We start from the raw sequence: 17815 nt of genomic DNA, 5'->3' as shown, positions 1-17815 counted from the left end.
GTGTGGGGCAGGGTTTTGGGGTCTGGGGCAGGGTTTTGGGGCACTGCAGGCTGTGCCTTACCCCTGCCCAGGGGCTGCTGCAGCCGTCTCTGCCCGGTGTGTGCATCATCAGCACCCCAAAAACCGGGTTGTGCCCCAATTTGGGAGCAGGGGGAGCACAGGGTGGTCTCGGCTCAGGGGGACACGAGGCTGGGGAAGGGGACAGGGCTGCGGGTGCTCGCTGCGGGCTGTGCAGCGCGGCCGGCTCCAGCGCTAGACGGCTGCTGCCACCTCGTGCATGGAGCCGTGAGGCTGCTCCCAAATCCACCTCTTTCCTCCCCAAATCCTCCCCAAGCCCTCGGGCTGCCCGGGGCCATAACCACCAAAGCAGATCTGTGCCATGGGAACGGGACCGGGTCCAAAAGGGCCAGGTGCCACCTCCCAGCACCCCCAGCCTCCATCCGAGCACCGGGGACCCCCATGGGGCCCAGACCTCAAGGAAAATGAGGCTGGGGGCCTCGCTCCCTCCCTGCTTGTGCTTGGGGGATAAAAGGGACACGAGGCCCCGCAAGCCCCAGCACAGTCCTGGCTCCCCCCGCCTCCCCCAGCCCCTACACGGGTGCTGCTCCTGCCCAGCACCCCCAAAAAGCTCCAACCCCAGGCAGAAATGTTGGAAACCAGGAGCTCTCCTGGAAACGCAGGATGTCTCCTTCCAGCCAGAAGAGCAGGGAACGAGGCACAAGCAGCGGCTAAAACCAGCGCACCCCCTTTTATTTTTATTAGCAGTTCATCAGGACCTTACAGCAGCCACTGGGACGCTCTGAACGCAACCCCAAGGACGGGCTTGGACGGAGCCGAGGAGGGGCAGGGCGGCCCCTGCAGAGCTTCATGCACAAAGAAAAGGTTTGGGGGCCCCACAGGGAGCGGGGCTCCATCCTCCAAAATGTGAAATGAGGGGGGAAGAGCCCCACGGTTCTGCTGCTCTCCCCTCACTGCCTGCACGTGGCTGGGTGCTGGGCACGGCGGGGGCTGGCTCGGGTCCCCAGCACCCCGAATTCATCCGTGCGACCCCAAATATCCCTGGGGCTGGAGACAGCACGCGTCCTTCCCTCCTCCCCATCCTCTCCCGTACCTTTGGCTGCTCCTCCGGCGATGCTGTGCTGCCCGGGAGGGGGGCAGGCAGCCCCCTGGTCCCCACGGGAAGGGGGTGCCCGCGCTGCACCCCAAAGCCAGGCAGTTTGGGGCCGCACAGCACCCAAATCCCCCCCCTGCACCCCAGCTGCTCCCTGCCCCAGCCTTTGGCACACACATCCCGGAGAGGCCAGGAGGAAATAATTGAGGCCCTTCCCCACAGCAGCCCAGTACGGCTCAGTGGTGGCACTGGTGCACACACACACACACACACACACACGCTCACACTCCCAGCCTGGTGCACGCTCACAGCCAGGGATGGGGACGGGGACGGGGACACGCTGGCAAACCCCGCTGCTGAGAGGTGGCAGCAGACACCCAGACACACGGACAGGGGGTGAGGGAGAGGCAGAAGCGGGGCTGCAGCTCCTGCACGTCACCGCTGCAGTCTGGAGCCACGGCTGTGGTTGGGAAACCTGCCCCAGTTCCCCCCCACACCCCCCCGATTTTTGTCCCCGTCGCGTGTAACAGCTGAGACCACGTAAAACCCTCGAGGTTCAGGTACAAATTCTGGCACCGAATTAAAACAAAACGAGAACGAAACGAGCCCTCCCCTCCCGCCCCCCCCCCCCCCCCCCACGCCCCGACGTTATTAAAATACTTTTAGCTTTTAATATTCAAGAGGTTCCAAGTTCTCAGCATCCTTCCGACTGAAGTTATCTCAAAGTCTGCCTCGTCCCGCAGGCCGCCGGGCGCCTCGGGGCTGTACCACAGGAACCACCACGGGTGTAAAACACCTCGGGCAGGGGCTGCGAGCACCCCGCACCCTTTTTCTGCTCCACTGCAGTCCCCCCGCACTGCTCACAGACCAGGAGGAGGAGGAGGAGGAGAGTGAAAACAAACGGAGACGACCAAGGAAACAGCATCCGAGTCCGTGAAACAAAACGGTGTCTTTCTTCCCGTTTTTAGAGCTGGGTTTGGGGGGAATTCCAGAAAATCCCCAATTCCTGCCGTGAGGGGCAGGGTCACTTCGTGTGTCGGCTCTTCAGCAGCTCCTCTCCTTTGCTCCAGCTCAGCACCAGTCACCTCCAGCACGCCCGGAGCTGCTCCTCCATCACCTCCCGAGGAGGCACAGCAGCTCTGCCACCGCCCGCATGCCCAGGGGACTCAGGGCCAGTTTTGGGCTGAGAAAGGGGGAATTTGTGCCAATTCCCAGTTTCTCCCATCAGAGCGGGACGGGAAAGGACCTCACCACCAGGCCCCGGAATTAAAAAGGAAGAAAACAAGAAACAAAACGGCCGCGGGGCAGGCGGAGAGGCGGCGGTGCTGGGCCAGGAGCCCGGTGCCCAGGCAGCCCCGCTCGGGGGGCTGCGGGGGGGCTTCGGGGGTCCCCTGGAAGGCCGCAGCTGGATATTGCTCAGGGCCGTGTTGGTGCTGGGGGCAGCAGCTACCTGGTGCTCTGCAGCTCCTCCCGCAGCCAGGTGGGCAGCACCTGCCCCATTTTGTACAGGAGCTTGGAGAGCTCGATGTTATGGTCCCGGTAATAGTCCCGCAGGAAGGCTCGCGACTGCAAGGGGAGGAGAAGGTGGAGGAGGGTTAACGGGACGGGACGATGCACCCAGACCCGACCCCAGCACCCGGCAGGGCCCTGCCCCATCCCAGCTCCCCCCCTGCTGCGTGTTTCGGGCACAGCACCACCAAAAACAGCGTCCCGGGAGGCTTTCTGCATACTCACATCCGAATCCATCTCGGGGTACTTCCTCCCTTTGCTCTTCCCCAAGCATTTGGTTTTCCCTCCTTCCAGCAGCTGACACCAGAAGCCTTTCTTTGGGTCAAACCTGTGAACGGAGAGCTCTGCCTCACCCAGGGCTCCCAGGGCTGGTGGCAAGCCCCGCTGCCCGGCTGCTGCTCTGCTGCTCCGGAGCCTCATTTTAATTAGCAGCCCAGCTAACAGCTCATTAACGACCAACTTGTACAACAGGTTTTCCCTACAGCCGGACAAAAATGCATTTCTTACTTACACTGCCCTGCTGCGAGGAAGCAAGGGAGCTGCGTGGGTTTTTGGCTGGTATTTGCTGTGCCCTCCAGCCCTGGACACCCTCAGCACCCCGCAGAACCTTGGCCCACACTCAGGGTGGCCAGACATGCAGGCCAGACCAGCACAGAGGTAAATTATTGTGTTTTTCTAGGAGCTCTGAAGGGTTCTGCTTCCTATGGAGGACTTAGGTGTCTGAAAGTGTCTTTGGTGTCTGCTCCGAGCTCCCAGGGGCTGGGTGCTGTCCCGGGACAGCTCTGTGCTCCCGTTTCCCCGAATTTACGGGAGCAACGCCCTGCTCTGTGCCCTGGGGAACAGCAGGTTCCCTCTCCAGGCCGAGAAAGGGATTGCTCAGGGCGGGACTTACGCCAGGGTTTTGTGGTAATCGATGAAGTTGGTCACCCCGAGGAATTTCTGGACTGTTTCCATCACTTTGGCAGGTTCTGTTCGGAGCAGCTTGCCGTCCAGGACAAGAATCTGCGAGGAAGAAGGCAGGGCTGTGAGCTTTCCACCTCCCGCTGGCTCCCAGCCCTGCTCTCCTGAGGCGTAACAACGCCTGCTCCTCTCTTCTTCAACACTTCCCCGAGTGTTTTGCCACCTCAGAGCCAAATCTGCCACGAGTCTGCGCAGCCTCCCCTTTTGAATGCCAAGGGTGAACATGTCCAAGTGCTCACTTACCTTGGCTGCTGGAAAATTAAACGCAAATAAAAGTCAGAGCCAGGATCTACCCAGGACAAGATGAGAGCTTCAGCTCAGGGCTGTCCAACCCACAGCCAGCCGGGATTACATTACAGCAATTACGCCAGAACCAGACAGCTAACAGGCTTCGTAAGGTTGAACGATGATGGAAAAATCATTCAGGAGCTGGGCAGCATCGCCTGACGCGGCCCGTACACCGCCAGCAGCACACTCTCCCTCCCCACGCAGGTCACAGCAGGGTCGGGATCTAGCCCCGATTACCCCTGAGGGCAGCTCGAAGCCAGGAACAGCTTGGCTTGCTATTTTTGTCCCGCTCCGGTGCTGCGGTGAGGCTGGCGGGGTGAGCGGGGTGCCACGGCTGTTGTCCCTACCTGGTTGGCGTGGAAGCTGTTGAGCCAGCGCTCGATGTGCGTGGCGTACCAGCCCGGCACCAGGCAGCGGTTCTGCAGGGCCCGGAGCTTGGCAGCAGCCTCGGGCCCGGCTGTGATCACCTCGTGGAAGGTGTACTTCAGGGCCACCGGGTCGTCGTGGGCTCGCTGGTGCTGTCAAACACGAGCAAGGCGGGGTTGTTCCCAGAGCAGACACCCGCGGGACACAAACCCCGGGCTGCCCACGAAGCGCTGCAGCTCCTGGGTCACCCCTCTTGAGCTTCCCGCTCAGCTCAGTGCCAAAAATCAGGGATCCTGGAGCTAGCCCAGGTCCCACACCGAGCTGGGAGGGGGAAGCTCACAGCCCAGTGGGAGCTGGGGGCGAGGCAGCTCACCTGGTACCAGGAGTAGGCTCGATCTGCAGGGTTGATGAGGATGGTGATGACTTTGGCCTTGGGCAGCAGGGCCGCAGCTCGCCGGGGAGCAACTTCTGAATCAAAGTAGTTGGCACTTTTTTCAAAGTAGAAATCGGAGGTGGTGTTGGAGGGGATGGGGAAGAACTCCATGTACCTGGGGGACGGCAAGGGGCAGAGCTGTGTGGGATCCGTCCCACCTCGCAGCAACCGGGCTCCCCCAGCCCCTCAGCCCAGAGCCCAGCGGCTGTGAGGGTGATGGGAAACCCTCACAACGATGCTCCTGCTCCCAAAGGGCCCAGAACTCCCAGCTCTGCCCCCGTGGCAGGGAACCACCAGGACCTACCAGTCAATGCCCTTGTGGTAGTTGTGTCCGTTGAAGAACTGGATCTCCTCGAAGGTCTCTGAGCTGGGGTAGTTGCTGCTCAGGTCCGGGTGCATCCCCAAGAAGAGATAAAGGGCAGTTGTTCCTTCAGACAGAGAAAACTGGAGCTGATTTGGGCCAGACCTGCTTTGCTTCGGGTCAGCAGGGCCGAGCGGAGCTCGCTGTGGGGTGCAGGGGACCCGGCACGCCTCTCGGCACGCACACAGCACGGGGGGTGCAGGGAGGTACCTGTTTTTTGGGGCCCGATGATGAGAAGCTTCGGGAAGCGGTCGCAGGTCTTTTCTTTGGACCAAATGTCTTTGTGCCGCTTGTCCTCACAGGGATCCTGAAACACAGAGGAGGAGGAGGAGGGTCAGAGATGGGGCAGCCTGGACCGACCCTACACTGCTACTTGGCTGCTCGGGCAAAGCACTGGGGTTATTTCCAGGTCTGTGGGGCAAATTCTGCCCTGGCACTGCCCGCAGAACCACAAAGAGGTGGAAAAAAAACACTTATCCATGGGATCACAGGAAAATGCAGGCTGAGAGGAAGCTGAGGAGGCCATTCAGCCCAACCTCCTGCACAGATCAGGGCAGCTAAGCCCCGTTTCCCTCTCCTTGGGGCATCAAACCGGGCTGCTCCCCCTGTTCCCTACCTGCCACAGCGGATCCTTCTCCTCGGAGAAGATCTGGAAGTATTTCTGTGCCAGCTGCACGGGCGGCAGCGTCTGCAGCTTCAGGTTGGTCCAGGAGTTGAGGAAGCGGACCAGGTGCTTGAAGGTGTACAAGCCCAGGCGGTCATTGCCGTAGTTGGACAGATGGGTCATGAAGATGCTGATCTGAAGAGGAGGGAACGCAGCAGGGCTTAGCAGAGCCTCACCCGCCCTGCACCAACAGGCAGGGTGCCCCGCTCCGGCTGGGATCGTTGGGGACACTGCTTTATGTGCCACTGTCCCCAGGCAGGCAGTACTCACGGGGTTGAGGAGCACGGTCAGGAACAGCTCGCCCCCGTTGATGATTTTGTCCAGCTCGCTGGAGCCCCCGGGGTACTCGTTGTAGAAGATGGTGTGCGTGAAGAGCCCGCAGGTTTGCCGGGGGAGGACCTGGGGTGAGGGAGAGACGTGTCTGGAGCAGGTGGAGGAGCTGGGGCAAGGAAACAAACAGCCACACGGCCTCCTCCTGGAGTCTGGGGCTGGATCCCTTTCCTCCTCCCAAACTAGCAAGGGATCCTTGACCCCTCAGCCTCCTCCAGCTGGGGCTGAAGTAGCCGAGCCGCCCAGAAACCACACAGCAAGATTCTGGAGAGGAGAATCTCCTGCAGAGGAGAGAAGCAGCAGAGCTGCAGCCTGGCTACCTACCATGATGCCATTGTGGATGAAGCCGCGACGGTAGCGAGCGGGTTTCAGGTGGGGGTACTCCTCCGTGCTCGTCACTTTGATGGACCAGACCTGCTTCCAGGCTTCGTACAGCTGCACGTGCACGGGGTAGACACCCGAGTGGTGGGGGGCCACCGCATACCCCATGTCGGTGGGGATGCCGTGCTCCTGCAGGGGAAGGATCGGGGTCTGGGTGAGCAGGGAGATCCCAAAACCGCAGCCTCCCGGCTCAAACCAGCCTCCCCCCAAGAACTGCCCAGCTCCAAGCACCTGGACTGCAAGCAGGGCAGGTTGTACCCGTGCACCCTCTCTAAACCAGGGCAGTTTCCAGAAAAAGGGGGTCCAGGAGCAGGCACGCTGGGTGGACACTTGCTGCTCCTGGACTTTCCTCACCTCTGCCATCTCGTCATTGAGGCCAGCACCAGCAAAGCTCGTCAGTGGAGACCGAGCAGCCAAAGCCACACAGGGCTGCGGCGCTGGTTTACAGCAGGAGATATAAAGCAACGTGGAAATTTTAAGCTGCACACTATGCCCATCTCTTTCAACGCAAGTCAAGATGGTCCAATCCCTCTCTTTAATTAAGCACCTCTAATTAACAGACAGGGAATTCAGGTTGGCATGAAGAGCCGTCTCTCAGGCCGTAGGACCCAATTTGTTATTACTGGGTCTGCCCTTACTGGGCTTGGATTGATGACGGTCATGAGCAGCTCAGTTGATCACAGCATGACTTGGTGTCAATGTTGCCTCTATCCGGGCCCGATAAAGGTTTTTCCAAGAGGACAGACGATCCCCAGCCAAGCCAAAGGTCAGAGCCTGCCCTTAGAAAGCCAGCGAGTCCCTCAACACCTCGGCCTGCAGAGGGAGTTCCCCGCAGCCGGCGCCTCCCCGACGCAGCCGCGCTGACCCCGCTCCGGGATGCCACAGGGGCCAGCGTCAGGGCAGCAGCAAACCACACCGTGCTGAACAGAAACCTCAGGCTTGGGTGAAGTCCAAGGCACAAACCCAAGCGGCTGCTTCCCTCCGTTGCCCTCTGGGTGTGATCTCTGCCTTCCCACTAACGCTGCCCCAGGGCAGGCAGCGGTGCTGGCCATGTGTGCGCAGCTGCAGCCACGCAGGGAGCACCGTGGGGACACCTCCACAGCCCAGCCTACAAAAGCTCTTTGTAACCCCTCGCCCCATCCCATTCCCGGCCCCATAAGCGCCCCCGCCGGCGGCGTCTTACTCACGACAGCGAATTTCTTGTTTAGGGTCATCTGCTCGGCCAGAACTGACTGGTTGTGGAAGAGGTGTGGCTGCATGTGGCTCCACATGTGCGGGAACCACCAGAACTCCTTCACGTAGGACAGCAGCAGGTCGTCGCCTTCGTCCTCGGCGTCAGTACCTGCGGGGATGACACTTGCTGTCACTGCAGGGCACACAGAGCTGAAGGGAACCCTGGAAATGGGCAGGGAGCAGCTCAGACGGAGATAGGGAATGGGTACGGGGTCCTAGCATGGGGTGCCAGCTGCAAGGGGTGCTCTAGGGGGAGTAGAAAGGCTCCTGGACTGGGGTGGTGTCGTGCAGCCCCTCTCCCCTCCTTTTTGGATTGGGATTTTTGGATTCACAAGCCCTCGGCCTCCTCACCTGTGTGGAAGAATTTCCCTGAGTATCCCAAGTTGAAGGTGAAGTTGGGGATGTGGGTGCGCAGCTCGTTCTGCGTGTCGAACAGCGCCTGCGAGGGGGGAGAGAGAGCACAACAACCTCAGCCAGGGGCAGCAGGGCACAGCCTCACCACCAAACCTGCAGCAAAGCGGGGCAAAAACCTTCACCCCTGAAAGCCCTGAGGAAGCTGCAGCGGCAGCACTCCAGGAAAGGGGTTCCCAGGGGCCAGAGGATGCTCCGAGGGCAGGAAAACTCATCCCTGGAGCCAGGAGCATCCCAGAACAAGCACAAAAAGCTCCCGGACTCCCCCCCCAGCCCCACTCAGCCCCTGCCCACGCAGCCAGGACGTAAGAGCAGCACCTTGACGTCTTCCACCTTCATGCGGGTGCCCTCCTTGCCCACGAAGATGTCGTCGATGTCCACCAGGATGTAGCGGTCGAGGGGCAGCGAGAGCCTCTTGCCCGTCAGGAAGGAGACGGCGTCGACGAAGACCAGCTTGTGCAGCCAGAAGCTGAGGTTGTTGCCGAAAAGCACCCTCTGGATGCCGTCGTGGAGGCCCAGGTCCTGCATCACCGTGGTGTGCAGCGCCGCGTCCACGCTCATGTGGGGGATGGACTCGGCCGACTTGGTTTTGGCCAGGAGGACGGGCTCGTAGGTGGAGTGGTTGGACTGGAAGACGGTCCAGTCCTCGCCGGGCAGCACGCCCTTCTCCACCTCGCTGGGCCGCGTGGTGTACAGCAGGGGCGACTTGGGGTTGATGCTGCAGTCCTTCAGCGCCAGGTTGGAGTGGAGGAAGAGGGGGAAGCCCTTCAGCTGCGCGCTCAGCAGGCTGTTCTCGTTGGCCTGCCGGGGGGAGAGACGGGTTAAATGAGACAGGGCAGAGACGGGGAGGCTGGGGAGAAGGGTGTTTGGAGAGCCGAGCGCCACGTAGCTTTGCTTTTTGTTATTTCTAGGCTTTTTTTTCTCAGCCTGGCTCTTCAGGGGGCTCCTGCCCACCCCAGGCGTGTTCCCTCACCCTGTGCCCTTGCCAGATCCCTCCCCTCTCTTCTCCCTCACCTGCAACCATCTGCAAAGCTGCCTTTCCCACCCCCTGCAGCGCCTCAACAGCACAGGGGGACCTGCAGAGGGACAGCCCCGGGGCAAACTCATCCCAAAACCAACACCCTGCTGGCTCTGGCCCCGCACCTTGAAGAAGCCGATGATGCCCACACCGTACTCCACGCAGTACTTGTCCAGCAGCTCCCGGTTCCAGGCGTCCAGGTTGACGTACTTGAGGATGTTCTCGTAAATGATGAGGGCGAAGCGCCCGCGGTCCTTGTCCGTCAGCGTGGGCATGTCCCCCTTCCCCGGGGCGATCTCTGTCCTGTACTTGAAGCGGCTCGACTCCAAAATAGCCACAATCTCCTGGCCCAGCTGCGAGTAGAGGCTCTCCACGAACACCAGCACCAAGGGGTCCGTGCGGGAGGAATCGGCCACCTTCAGGGCCTTCAGCGGCAGCAAGCGGGAAGGGGCAACCTTGGGTTCATCGCAGTCCGGCCCCGGCACGTCCCCGGAGGGCTCCAAGCCCCTTTTCCAGCCATATAAATAATACGCCGAGACGAAAACGCTCAGCAGGCAGAAGGCGAAGAGCAGCAGCAGCACCACCTGGGGAGACACCTGGCGGATACCCCTCCGCGCCCTCGCCAGCACGCTCATCCTTGCATCCACGGGCGAGTCGGGGGCCCCCAAAAGCCCTGCCCGCTCCCCTCCCCTCTCCAGCCCCAGGGGAGGGGAAGAGACGTCCACCACCGCCGCGATACGAAAAGGAGCCGAAGGAGCTGGAGCAAGGCGACTAAGAATAAATTAAAAAGCCCCGCGGGGCGCCCGTGCGCGCGCAGGCTCTCTCCCCTCCGGCAGCCCGGCGTCCCTCGCCGCCCGCTTCATGTCACCATGGCAGAGGCACCGAGGGTCCCCGTGGCCAGCCGAAATCCCGGTGGCAGCGGCCGCAGCCCCACAGCAGCTCCATGGGCTCAGAGGGGCGAGGGGGCGGCGGGCGGCCTCGGCGCGGCGCTGGGCGGGCGGGCGCCCATGGCGGCTCCCCGGGGCTCCCGGCTCCGCGCGCTGCCCTGCAAGAGAGAAAAAAGGGGTGAGAGGACAAAGAGGGGGGCACGGAGAGCGCAGCCCTGTGATTTGGAGGTGGTTTAGGCAGGCGTGAGGCTCCAGCAGCTCCCTCGGAGAGGTGCCGGCGTGCTGGGGCTTGCAGTGAAAGCGCCTCGAGCGCGCGGCGGGGCCGGGATGCTCGCGTGCCGCGAGGTCCCGGTGTTGGTGGGGGCACCAGGGGGTCCCCAGCAGCCCCAAACTCGGCTCTGGGATCTGGCTGAGCATTTCTACCACGCAGCAGTGCCGCTCCTCCCTTCCCTGCTGCGAGCACGTGGCCCACACCCTTTTATTCTGTGCCGGTCGGGTCCCTCGGCACGCGCCGTGCCCGCTTTCTCCCCGCTTTATGGCACCCAGCGAGAGCCCGGCTGCTCCAGGAATGAAGCAGGAGCAGGGAAACCAAGCGCCCCTTTTAGATCCTACGGGACCCCGAGCAACAGGAGGGGGAGGCTGGAGGCACAGAGCTGGCAGCGGGGCGAGGAAGGAGGCCAGGGGCTGGTACAGGGATGAAAGAGCCCCTCTGGACGGCCGGGACCCCGCTGCCCTCCTCGCCCCACACGTCCCCGAGCCGCGGCCCCCTTCCAGGCACGGCCGGTGGCAGGGGAGGGCTGAGGGCAGGCAGCCAGGCGCCGCGGGCAGATCCCACCAAGGTCAGCAAGACAAAGCCGAGGGGAAGGCGAAGGCGAGCGGGGGCGTCCCCGTGGAGCCAAAGGGACCTTGGGAATTGTTCTTTTTTTTTTTCCCCTTTCCCTGTAAAAGGGCTGCTTAAAAAAAGAGGAGGAAAAAAGGAATAGACACCACTGATTCTGGCACTGATACTGATTCTGGTGGGGCATTTCAGGGGCGCAGCCAGGCCGGGCTGGGCAGGGGGCAGACAAAGCTAATCCGGGCGGTAACGGGATTAAACGTGGCCAGCTGAACGGGGATTACACGGTGCGGCTTTGCAGGGTAATCCTGTCATTCCTGCCCTTACCTGCTGCAAGGGCTGCCCCGCGCCCGGGCTGCTCCCCGAACCTCCCGGCAATGGGAGAATGAAAAAAAAATAAAAAAGCCTGAAGTTTTGGGGGAAAAAACAGCACCAAAACACAGGGCAGTGAGGGAAAGGGGTGGACACGGGGACACAGCGGGCACGGAGCTCACCCTTTACCCTACAGAGGTAAGCGCCAAGCCGAATGCCTCCCTCCTGGCCCCAAAATGCTCTGCTGGCGCTAAAAATACCCTGAGAGGGCTTTTTTCTCCTTCATTTCCCCCCAATTTCAAAATAAACAATCCAATGACACCCTTGCCTCTCTCCTGCCTCCCCGGGGAGCGAGGCTGCCCCACACCCGAGCCCCCAGCCCCGGTGTCCCAGGGGTCTGGAAGCCGCAGGAATCCCGCTGCCTCCTCCCCAGGGAGCTAAATGGGAAGAGAATAAGAAAATTAATAGAAAAAGTCGTTAATAAAGATGATTTTGTCGCCTGGATTTATTTCTCCCGTTACTTGCAGCCGCCAGGAGTAACCCAGCAAGGGAGGGGAGGATGCAGAGCCGCCAGGTCCGTGTTTGGGAGCACGGCACTGTCAGCTCCCGCTGCCAGCCTGCCATGGGTTTAGGTCCAAGACCAGGAGTTGTTCCGCACACCAACGGTTTTGCTCTATTTTTCTAAAAAAAAAGAAGAAACAAAACCGAAAGAGTAAAATAGGAAAACAAAAAATAATCAAAAGAGCTGGCAAGGGGACAGCGGGAGCTAAACTTCCCCTTAACCTGGTTCTCAGAAGCTGCTCAGGTGCCTCCTGCAACCCACGGTGGTTGTTTAAAAGACAGCAGCCAAAAACCCTGCAGCCCGACCCCATGTGCAGGGGCACAGCCCAGGGCACCGTGGCACAGAGCGGGGCTAAACCAGAAAGGACTGTGAAAACACCTCCGTCCCTTTGAATTTTGAAGGGCAGAGCTAAAAAAGGGGCAGAGGGAGAAGAAAAACGTTCCCCCACGCGGGGAGCACCCGCTTGGCGGCTGGCTTAGCGCCGGTGCTCGTAATCCTGGAGGCTGACAAACAGCATCAGCATCACGGCAGCCTGTGATTTACCGGGGGTGCCGCGGCTCCGGCCGCAGGTGGTTCACGAGCCCTGAACTCTGATAAATCAGCTGGCCCGGCACCACGGCACGGGCACGGGTGTGAGCTCTGAAAGGAGGGAGTGATGTGGCCGAGGGGGAGCCAAATCTCCCCCGTGCCTCCCTTGCACGGCTTCGGGAAGGGCTGCAGGGGATGCAGCGAGCACCGACCTTCCTGGGGGGCAGCCCCCAGCCCCACAAGGGCAAGGACCCCATGTCCAGACCCCAATTCCAGCAGCTCGCAGTCCCCATCGCTCAGACAACCCGCGGAGATGTTCCCCAAACATCCCACCCGCCCCACCGGCACCCTTTGGAGGGGCACCCCGGGCACTGCCCCCCCAGGGACCCTTCTCCTTTCTGTCCCCCCAGATTTTGGGATGGGGACGTGGCCCCGGGCTCCCGGATCCCGCAGCAGAGCCAGGACACGGGATAAGCACCGCGCTCCCGCACGTAAGCGAGCCCACGGGGTTAAGCCTGGCTGGACGAGGATTTAGGGGCAGGACATTAATTGCATTGCTCAGCTCAGCAATTTGGAAACACTTCTGTCCACTCCAACGCCTCCCTTTGCCCCCCCAGAGGCCCTGGGGTCTCGCACAGCCCCGTGGGCACCCCAAGGTGATTCTGGGGGGTTGGAATTGGGTGATCTTTAAGGTCCCTTCCAGCCCAAGGACACCACGTGGAGATTTGGGGTCTGAACCCAGCCCCAGGAGCCCAAGGCCAGGTTGGAATCGGGGCTCCCCCCAGAAAGGCTGGGGAGCTCTGTAGGTTCCTCCTCCTGGCGTGGATTTTTTGCCCTTGAAGCCTCAGGAACGCCTGCACTCATGAGGAACCTGCGTTAGGAAGGGGAGCCTGGGGAATTCGCCCCAACCCTAATTGAAAGCGACGCTTAACGAGGAGAGTTTCTTTTGTCTGTTAATTGAAACGGGTTCTGACTGACAAAACTCTCCGTGAATTTTAAGTGGGTTCACGGGGGAAGGAAAAATCCCCTCGATGAATCAGATTTTACTGCTTTGAAATGCGCTGTGTCCGTTCTCCTGCTTCTCCAAGAGTCCAAGAGCCTTTCTGGATGAGCAGGGTCTGAATTTCAAGCACCTTCAAGAAGAGAAAGGACTAAAGGAAAATAATCTTATGTGAATTTTTAGATTTCCCTGGGAGCAGGCAAGGAGTCACACTGCACTGTCACCTGCTATGAGGACACCAACCCCAAAAAAACACCAATTAAACCCCCTCCAATGCCAACTTTTGCTATTTCCAGCGCTGCTTGACCAGGTTTTCCCTGGTCCTACAGCAAATTGAAGAGGAGGGAGGGCTCAGCTCATGGTCTGCACTGCTTCTCCCCCACAAGCTGCCCCTTCCTCGCAGAGCTTTTGGGGATGCTCCCTCTGGCTTCTATCCGCCCTGCAGCCAGGGGCAGCCTCCCTGGGAGGAATTCAGCCTCCGAAGGGCCAGGGAAGCTCCAGGCAGGCTCTGGCTCCCCAAATCCAGCCCAAGGTCAGGGGCCAGCCCAGGCAGAGGTCGGATCTTTTATTAGACCGACGGAGGCAGTTGGGAAAGCTGGCACGGCCGGGGCACGCGGGCATTCCTCCGGCCCCACAGCACATCTGCTTTTTCCTAAAGGTATTAGCCGGGCTAATAAAAGACATTACCTCTCCGCCCAAACTTTGCCACCCTTAAAATGTAGCAGAGGCGGCCGCGGTGCCCACCAGCCCAGGAGAAACACAAACAGAGCCCGGGAGCAGGTGCAGAGCACAGGGGGCACTTGCAGGATTTATTTCCAGCCTCTCACCCACCCCTGGTAAAGCCCAATTTGTCCCCCGTAAGCGCAGCATCGGGGCTGCAGGTCCCCAGGCTGCACGAACCCAGCAGGATTCCCACGTGCAACCTGTTGCATCAGCTCTGCCTCGTCGTCCTCCTCCTCTTCAGGGGCTCCGAGCAAACGCACGAGGAGTGATCCCACCCGCAGCATCCCGCTGCTCACCCCTGCCCCACGCTCACCCCAAAGCAGCCGCCCACCCCACCCCAGCTCCCTCGCTGCCCAGCCTGCAGGCTCAGGCAGGATTTTACGGCTGCGGATCGATTTGTCTCCTGCCAGCCCTGCCATTCCAGTCGATGGCTTTTTGCAGAGAAACAAAAATGAATCACCAGCTGCCCTCTCCTTCCAGCCGCACCGTGACTCACCCAGCCTCGCCAGGGGTCCGGCGGTGGCGACGGCTCCGCTCCTCCACGCACCAGGATGGGCACAGCGAGGGCGTGCAGGGGGCCCGACACACACACAGCCCTCGTGAGGAGGCACTCGGGGACCCTGTCTTCACCCGGGGGCCCCAAAGTCTGTGACAGGCCCTGAGAAAGCAGCAGCTGACGTCCCCTCCGCCCTGACCCCAAGACACGACTCCCTGCCTCCTCCTGCTCCAAAACCACCTGCACTTTGCTTCTCCCTGCCTTCAGTCCTACTGTAATTCCAGCAAGATCTACGTCAACAGCCTCTCTGCAAGAGATTTAAATATATATAATATATATACACACGTGGAAGGCACAATCCCTCCCAACCAGCCCCCTACAAACAGCCCCCACACCGAGCCCAGCTGCTGGGGACTCGCACGCCCCCGGCTCGCACCTTGCTACCTGGCTCCCCCTTTCCGTGACCTCCTCCGCTGAAGACGCAGCCCAAAATACCATTTGCAAGGAGAAGGAACTTGAAGGAGCTGAGACGAGGCCGTTAAGCAAGCAGAAAGTGTTTGCCTCGTGCCGGGGAGGAGGGTGGAAGGCGCCTTCCCTCGCCGTGCGCCGCTGGCAGAGGCACCCCCACAGCCGGTGCCACCCCTGCAGCTCAGCGGCGCGATATTTCACCACGACACAGCACTGAGAAAAATAATATTAATCATTCTCCCTTCGCTCCAGCCTAGTTTCTGACTTGCGAGGCATCTTTCTTGCTTCTGCTGTTGCTGTTACCACCAACAGCGCGTTACAATCCGCCCCGCTTTACAGCACTGACAGCTCGACGCCGAAAGAAAAAGGAAGGAACGAGCCCACCTCTAACAGGCAGCCTGTTGGGCTGGGATGGGTTTCCCATCCTCACCTCAAACAGACACAAAACGGAGCCACCAGCTTCCCAAAGACACAGGGAACGGGGAAAGAGGGGAAACATGCAGCGTGTCGGAGCCCTGCCAGCACCGCCCGTGCCCCGCCGCAGCCAGGGGATGCAGCACGGGGGGGATCTGCCGGCTGCAGCCTGCAGGTGGGCTCGCACAGACAGTGGGATGGGGTCTTGGGGTGAAGTGTACCCACACACTGATGCTCCTACAAAGGGACATCCCATACAAACATCGCTGCTGCCACCTTCATCATTCCCCGTGCTCACACGGGCGGAGGGAAGATGCTCGGACACCCCGCCAGAGGCCAGCGAGGATTTTTTTTTTTCCTGTCCTGTCACGCCACGCACGTTTTTTGCTATTGTTTAATTTCCTTCTTCTTCTCCACCCACGGCAAGATCCCTCAGAAGCGAGGAGCTTATTTCCTATCGAATTCCTCCCGGCTGTTGGATTTGGAAAACACCCCCTTCCTCCACCGTGCTCCCCGCACGCGCGGCCAGCGGGAGCAGGCACGGAGCTCGCTCAGCTCCCTGCTCGCGCCTCAGCCCCGAACGAGCCAGCTCAGCCCCGGTAAAACACACACACTGCTGAGGCTGAAGGAAGCAAGATGCTGCTTTGTTGCAGGAAGAGCTGCTGGTTCAGGGCAGAGCTGCTGGTTCAAGGCTGCCGCTGACAAAGCGCTGGCTCCCCAAGCCTGTGAGTGCAGGTAGTGTGAGGACCCAGCAAGGACGTGGGGAGGGAAAGCCCCTGCTCGCAGGAGGACCCCAGCCCGCCAGGAGGGGTGAGCTGACCCCACACATCCCCAGCAGCAGCCTCGGAGAGAAGCAAAGCCTTCCAGGTGACAGCAAGGGCCAAACTGCACGGCTTTGGCACCGCTGGGAACCCCGGGCTGTCCCCCAGCGAGAGGGGACAACCTGTCTGCACAAAGGCAAAGGCGGAGACAAAAACCAAAAGATTTTTGGGCAGGAAAGAATACAGCTACGCATTAAAGCTCCGGGAGTTCACTCCTGGCTGACTAAATACCAGGATCTCCTCTAGAGGGGATTATAAGGTGCTTTCTGGAGACTCCAGCCAGAACAGCAAAGCCGCGCCAAGTGCCAGGAGTGGACCATTACGGCGCTTCTTGGCTGCGCTGTCTGGATCTCCTTTAATCCTTTATTATTTTTAATTAACGTCGCTTATGCTCTTCGGGAGTGGGGACACCACAGGCCTCACAACCCACGCCTTTCGTGCCCACGTTGCAGCTCGGCTCTGACCTCTCCCAGCGCCGGTTTGCATCATCCCCTGGTACCGCACAGAGGTCAGGAGCCCTTCGGAGCCCGATGCTGTGGAGCGAAGGCATTCGTATCCACCTTGCACGGCTCGTCCTGCTCCCTCTGCTCTTCCACAGCCCCCAGCGCGGCACACTGGGGATGGAAAGCTTGGGGGACCCCGAGGGATGCGAGGCCTGATGGAGCCAGGAGCTTGCAGAGCCATGAAGTTGCGCAGGGGGTGGCGGGTTTGGGGAAAGCAAGCCCTGCTCCTCCTCACTCCCCGTTAGCTCCGTGAGCCGGGCAGCAGCAGGAGGACAGGAGGAGAGCCCAGACACCCAAACGCAGGCACCTGCGTCGTGTCTTGAGCTGCCCCAAAAACATGTGGATCCCAGGGGGGCTCCGTGAGCCCCACAGCTTGGCCGGGCGCTGGCTGCAAGGGGCAGAGAGGTGATGGCGGTGGGCACCTGCTGGGAGGGCGGTGGTGGGATGGAGACGTGTGGGGCCGGGCTGCGGGGCTGTGCTGAGAGACCGGGGGGCTTCCAGGCACGGTCCCACGATGGGGAGAGGCACAGCACACCGGGACCGGGACCAGCACCGGGACCGGGACTGGGTCCAAAACCGGGACCAGGATCAGGACCAGGACTGGGACCAGCACCAGGATCAGGACCAGAATCGGGTCCAGGACCAGGACCAGCACCGGGACCAGGACCGAGACTGGGTCCAGAACTGGGTCCAGAACCGGGACCAGGACTGGGACCAGGACCAGGATCAGGACCAGAACCGGGTCCAGGATCAGGACTGGGACCAGTACTGGGACCGGGACCAGGACTGGGTCCAGCACCAGGACCAGGACCAGGACCAGGACCAGGACCAGCAGCACCGGGTCCCCTCGGCCTCTCCAGCGTGGAGCCCCGGAGCCCCACCACCAGCAGCACCAGGCCGGAGCTCGGCGTCCCCGCGGCCTCGCCGCCCTTTGTCTGCGGGCCCCGCTCCTCCTGCCTGCTGCCTGCCTGCCCCCGTTCCCGTTCCCGTCCCTATTCCCTTCCCCGTCCCCGTTCCCGTACCTGCATGCCCGGCCTCGGGCCCCGCTCCGGCTCCGCTCCGCGCCGCCGCCACCGCCACGGCCCCGCCGCCGCCGCCGCTCGGCTCAGCCCAGCCCGGCCCGGCCCGGCCCGGCCCTGCCCCGCAGCCAGCGCCGCCCCCGGGCCCGCCTCCCGCAGCCTGCCCCCTGCGGGCCGACACG

General features: G+C 61.4%; 1 protein-coding gene across 1 annotated transcript; it reads right to left on the bottom strand.

Annotated features, from left to right (window-relative positions):
- Positions 1 to 729: 729 nt before the first annotated feature.
- Positions 730 to 17787, bottom strand: NDST1 (N-deacetylase and N-sulfotransferase 1). The gene is made up of 15 exons (XM_068697960.1): positions 17637 to 17787; positions 9191 to 10110; positions 8366 to 8848; positions 7988 to 8075; positions 7591 to 7745; positions 6347 to 6532; positions 5963 to 6091; positions 5645 to 5827; positions 5239 to 5335; positions 4972 to 5095; positions 4608 to 4782; positions 4216 to 4386; positions 3513 to 3622; positions 2846 to 2948; positions 730 to 2677 (listed from the first exon to the last, which is right to left on the bottom strand). The coding sequence occupies exons 2-15, from the start codon at positions 9698 to 9700 to the stop codon at positions 2558 to 2560; spliced, it is 2634 nt and encodes an 877-aa protein (XP_068554061.1). The 5' UTR covers positions 9701 to 10110; positions 17637 to 17787; the 3' UTR covers positions 730 to 2557.
- Positions 17788 to 17815: the final 28 nt, after the last annotated feature.

The sequence above is a fragment of the Anas acuta genome, chromosome 14, assembly GCF_963932015.1.
Source record: "Anas acuta chromosome 14, bAnaAcu1.1, whole genome shotgun sequence".
Lineage (NCBI taxonomy): Eukaryota > Metazoa > Chordata > Aves > Anseriformes > Anatidae > Anas > Anas acuta.
The sequence above is the reverse complement of the archived record's forward strand: the minus strand, read 5'-3'. Positions and strand labels throughout refer to the sequence as shown.

Coding starts and splice junctions, on each gene's coding strand:
- NDST1 (XM_068697960.1), bottom strand. CDS start 9,700: ATGAGCGTGCTGGCGAGGGCGCGGAGGGGTATCCGCCAGGTGTCTCCC. Junction 8,076..8,365: donor TGAAGGTGGAAGACGTCAAG/GTGCTGCTCTTA, acceptor CCCCCCTCGCAG/GCGCTGTTCGACACGCAGAA. Junction 6,092..6,346: donor TCATCCACAATGGCATCATG/GTAGGTAGCCAG, acceptor CCCTCACCCCAG/GTCCTCCCCCGGCAAACCTG.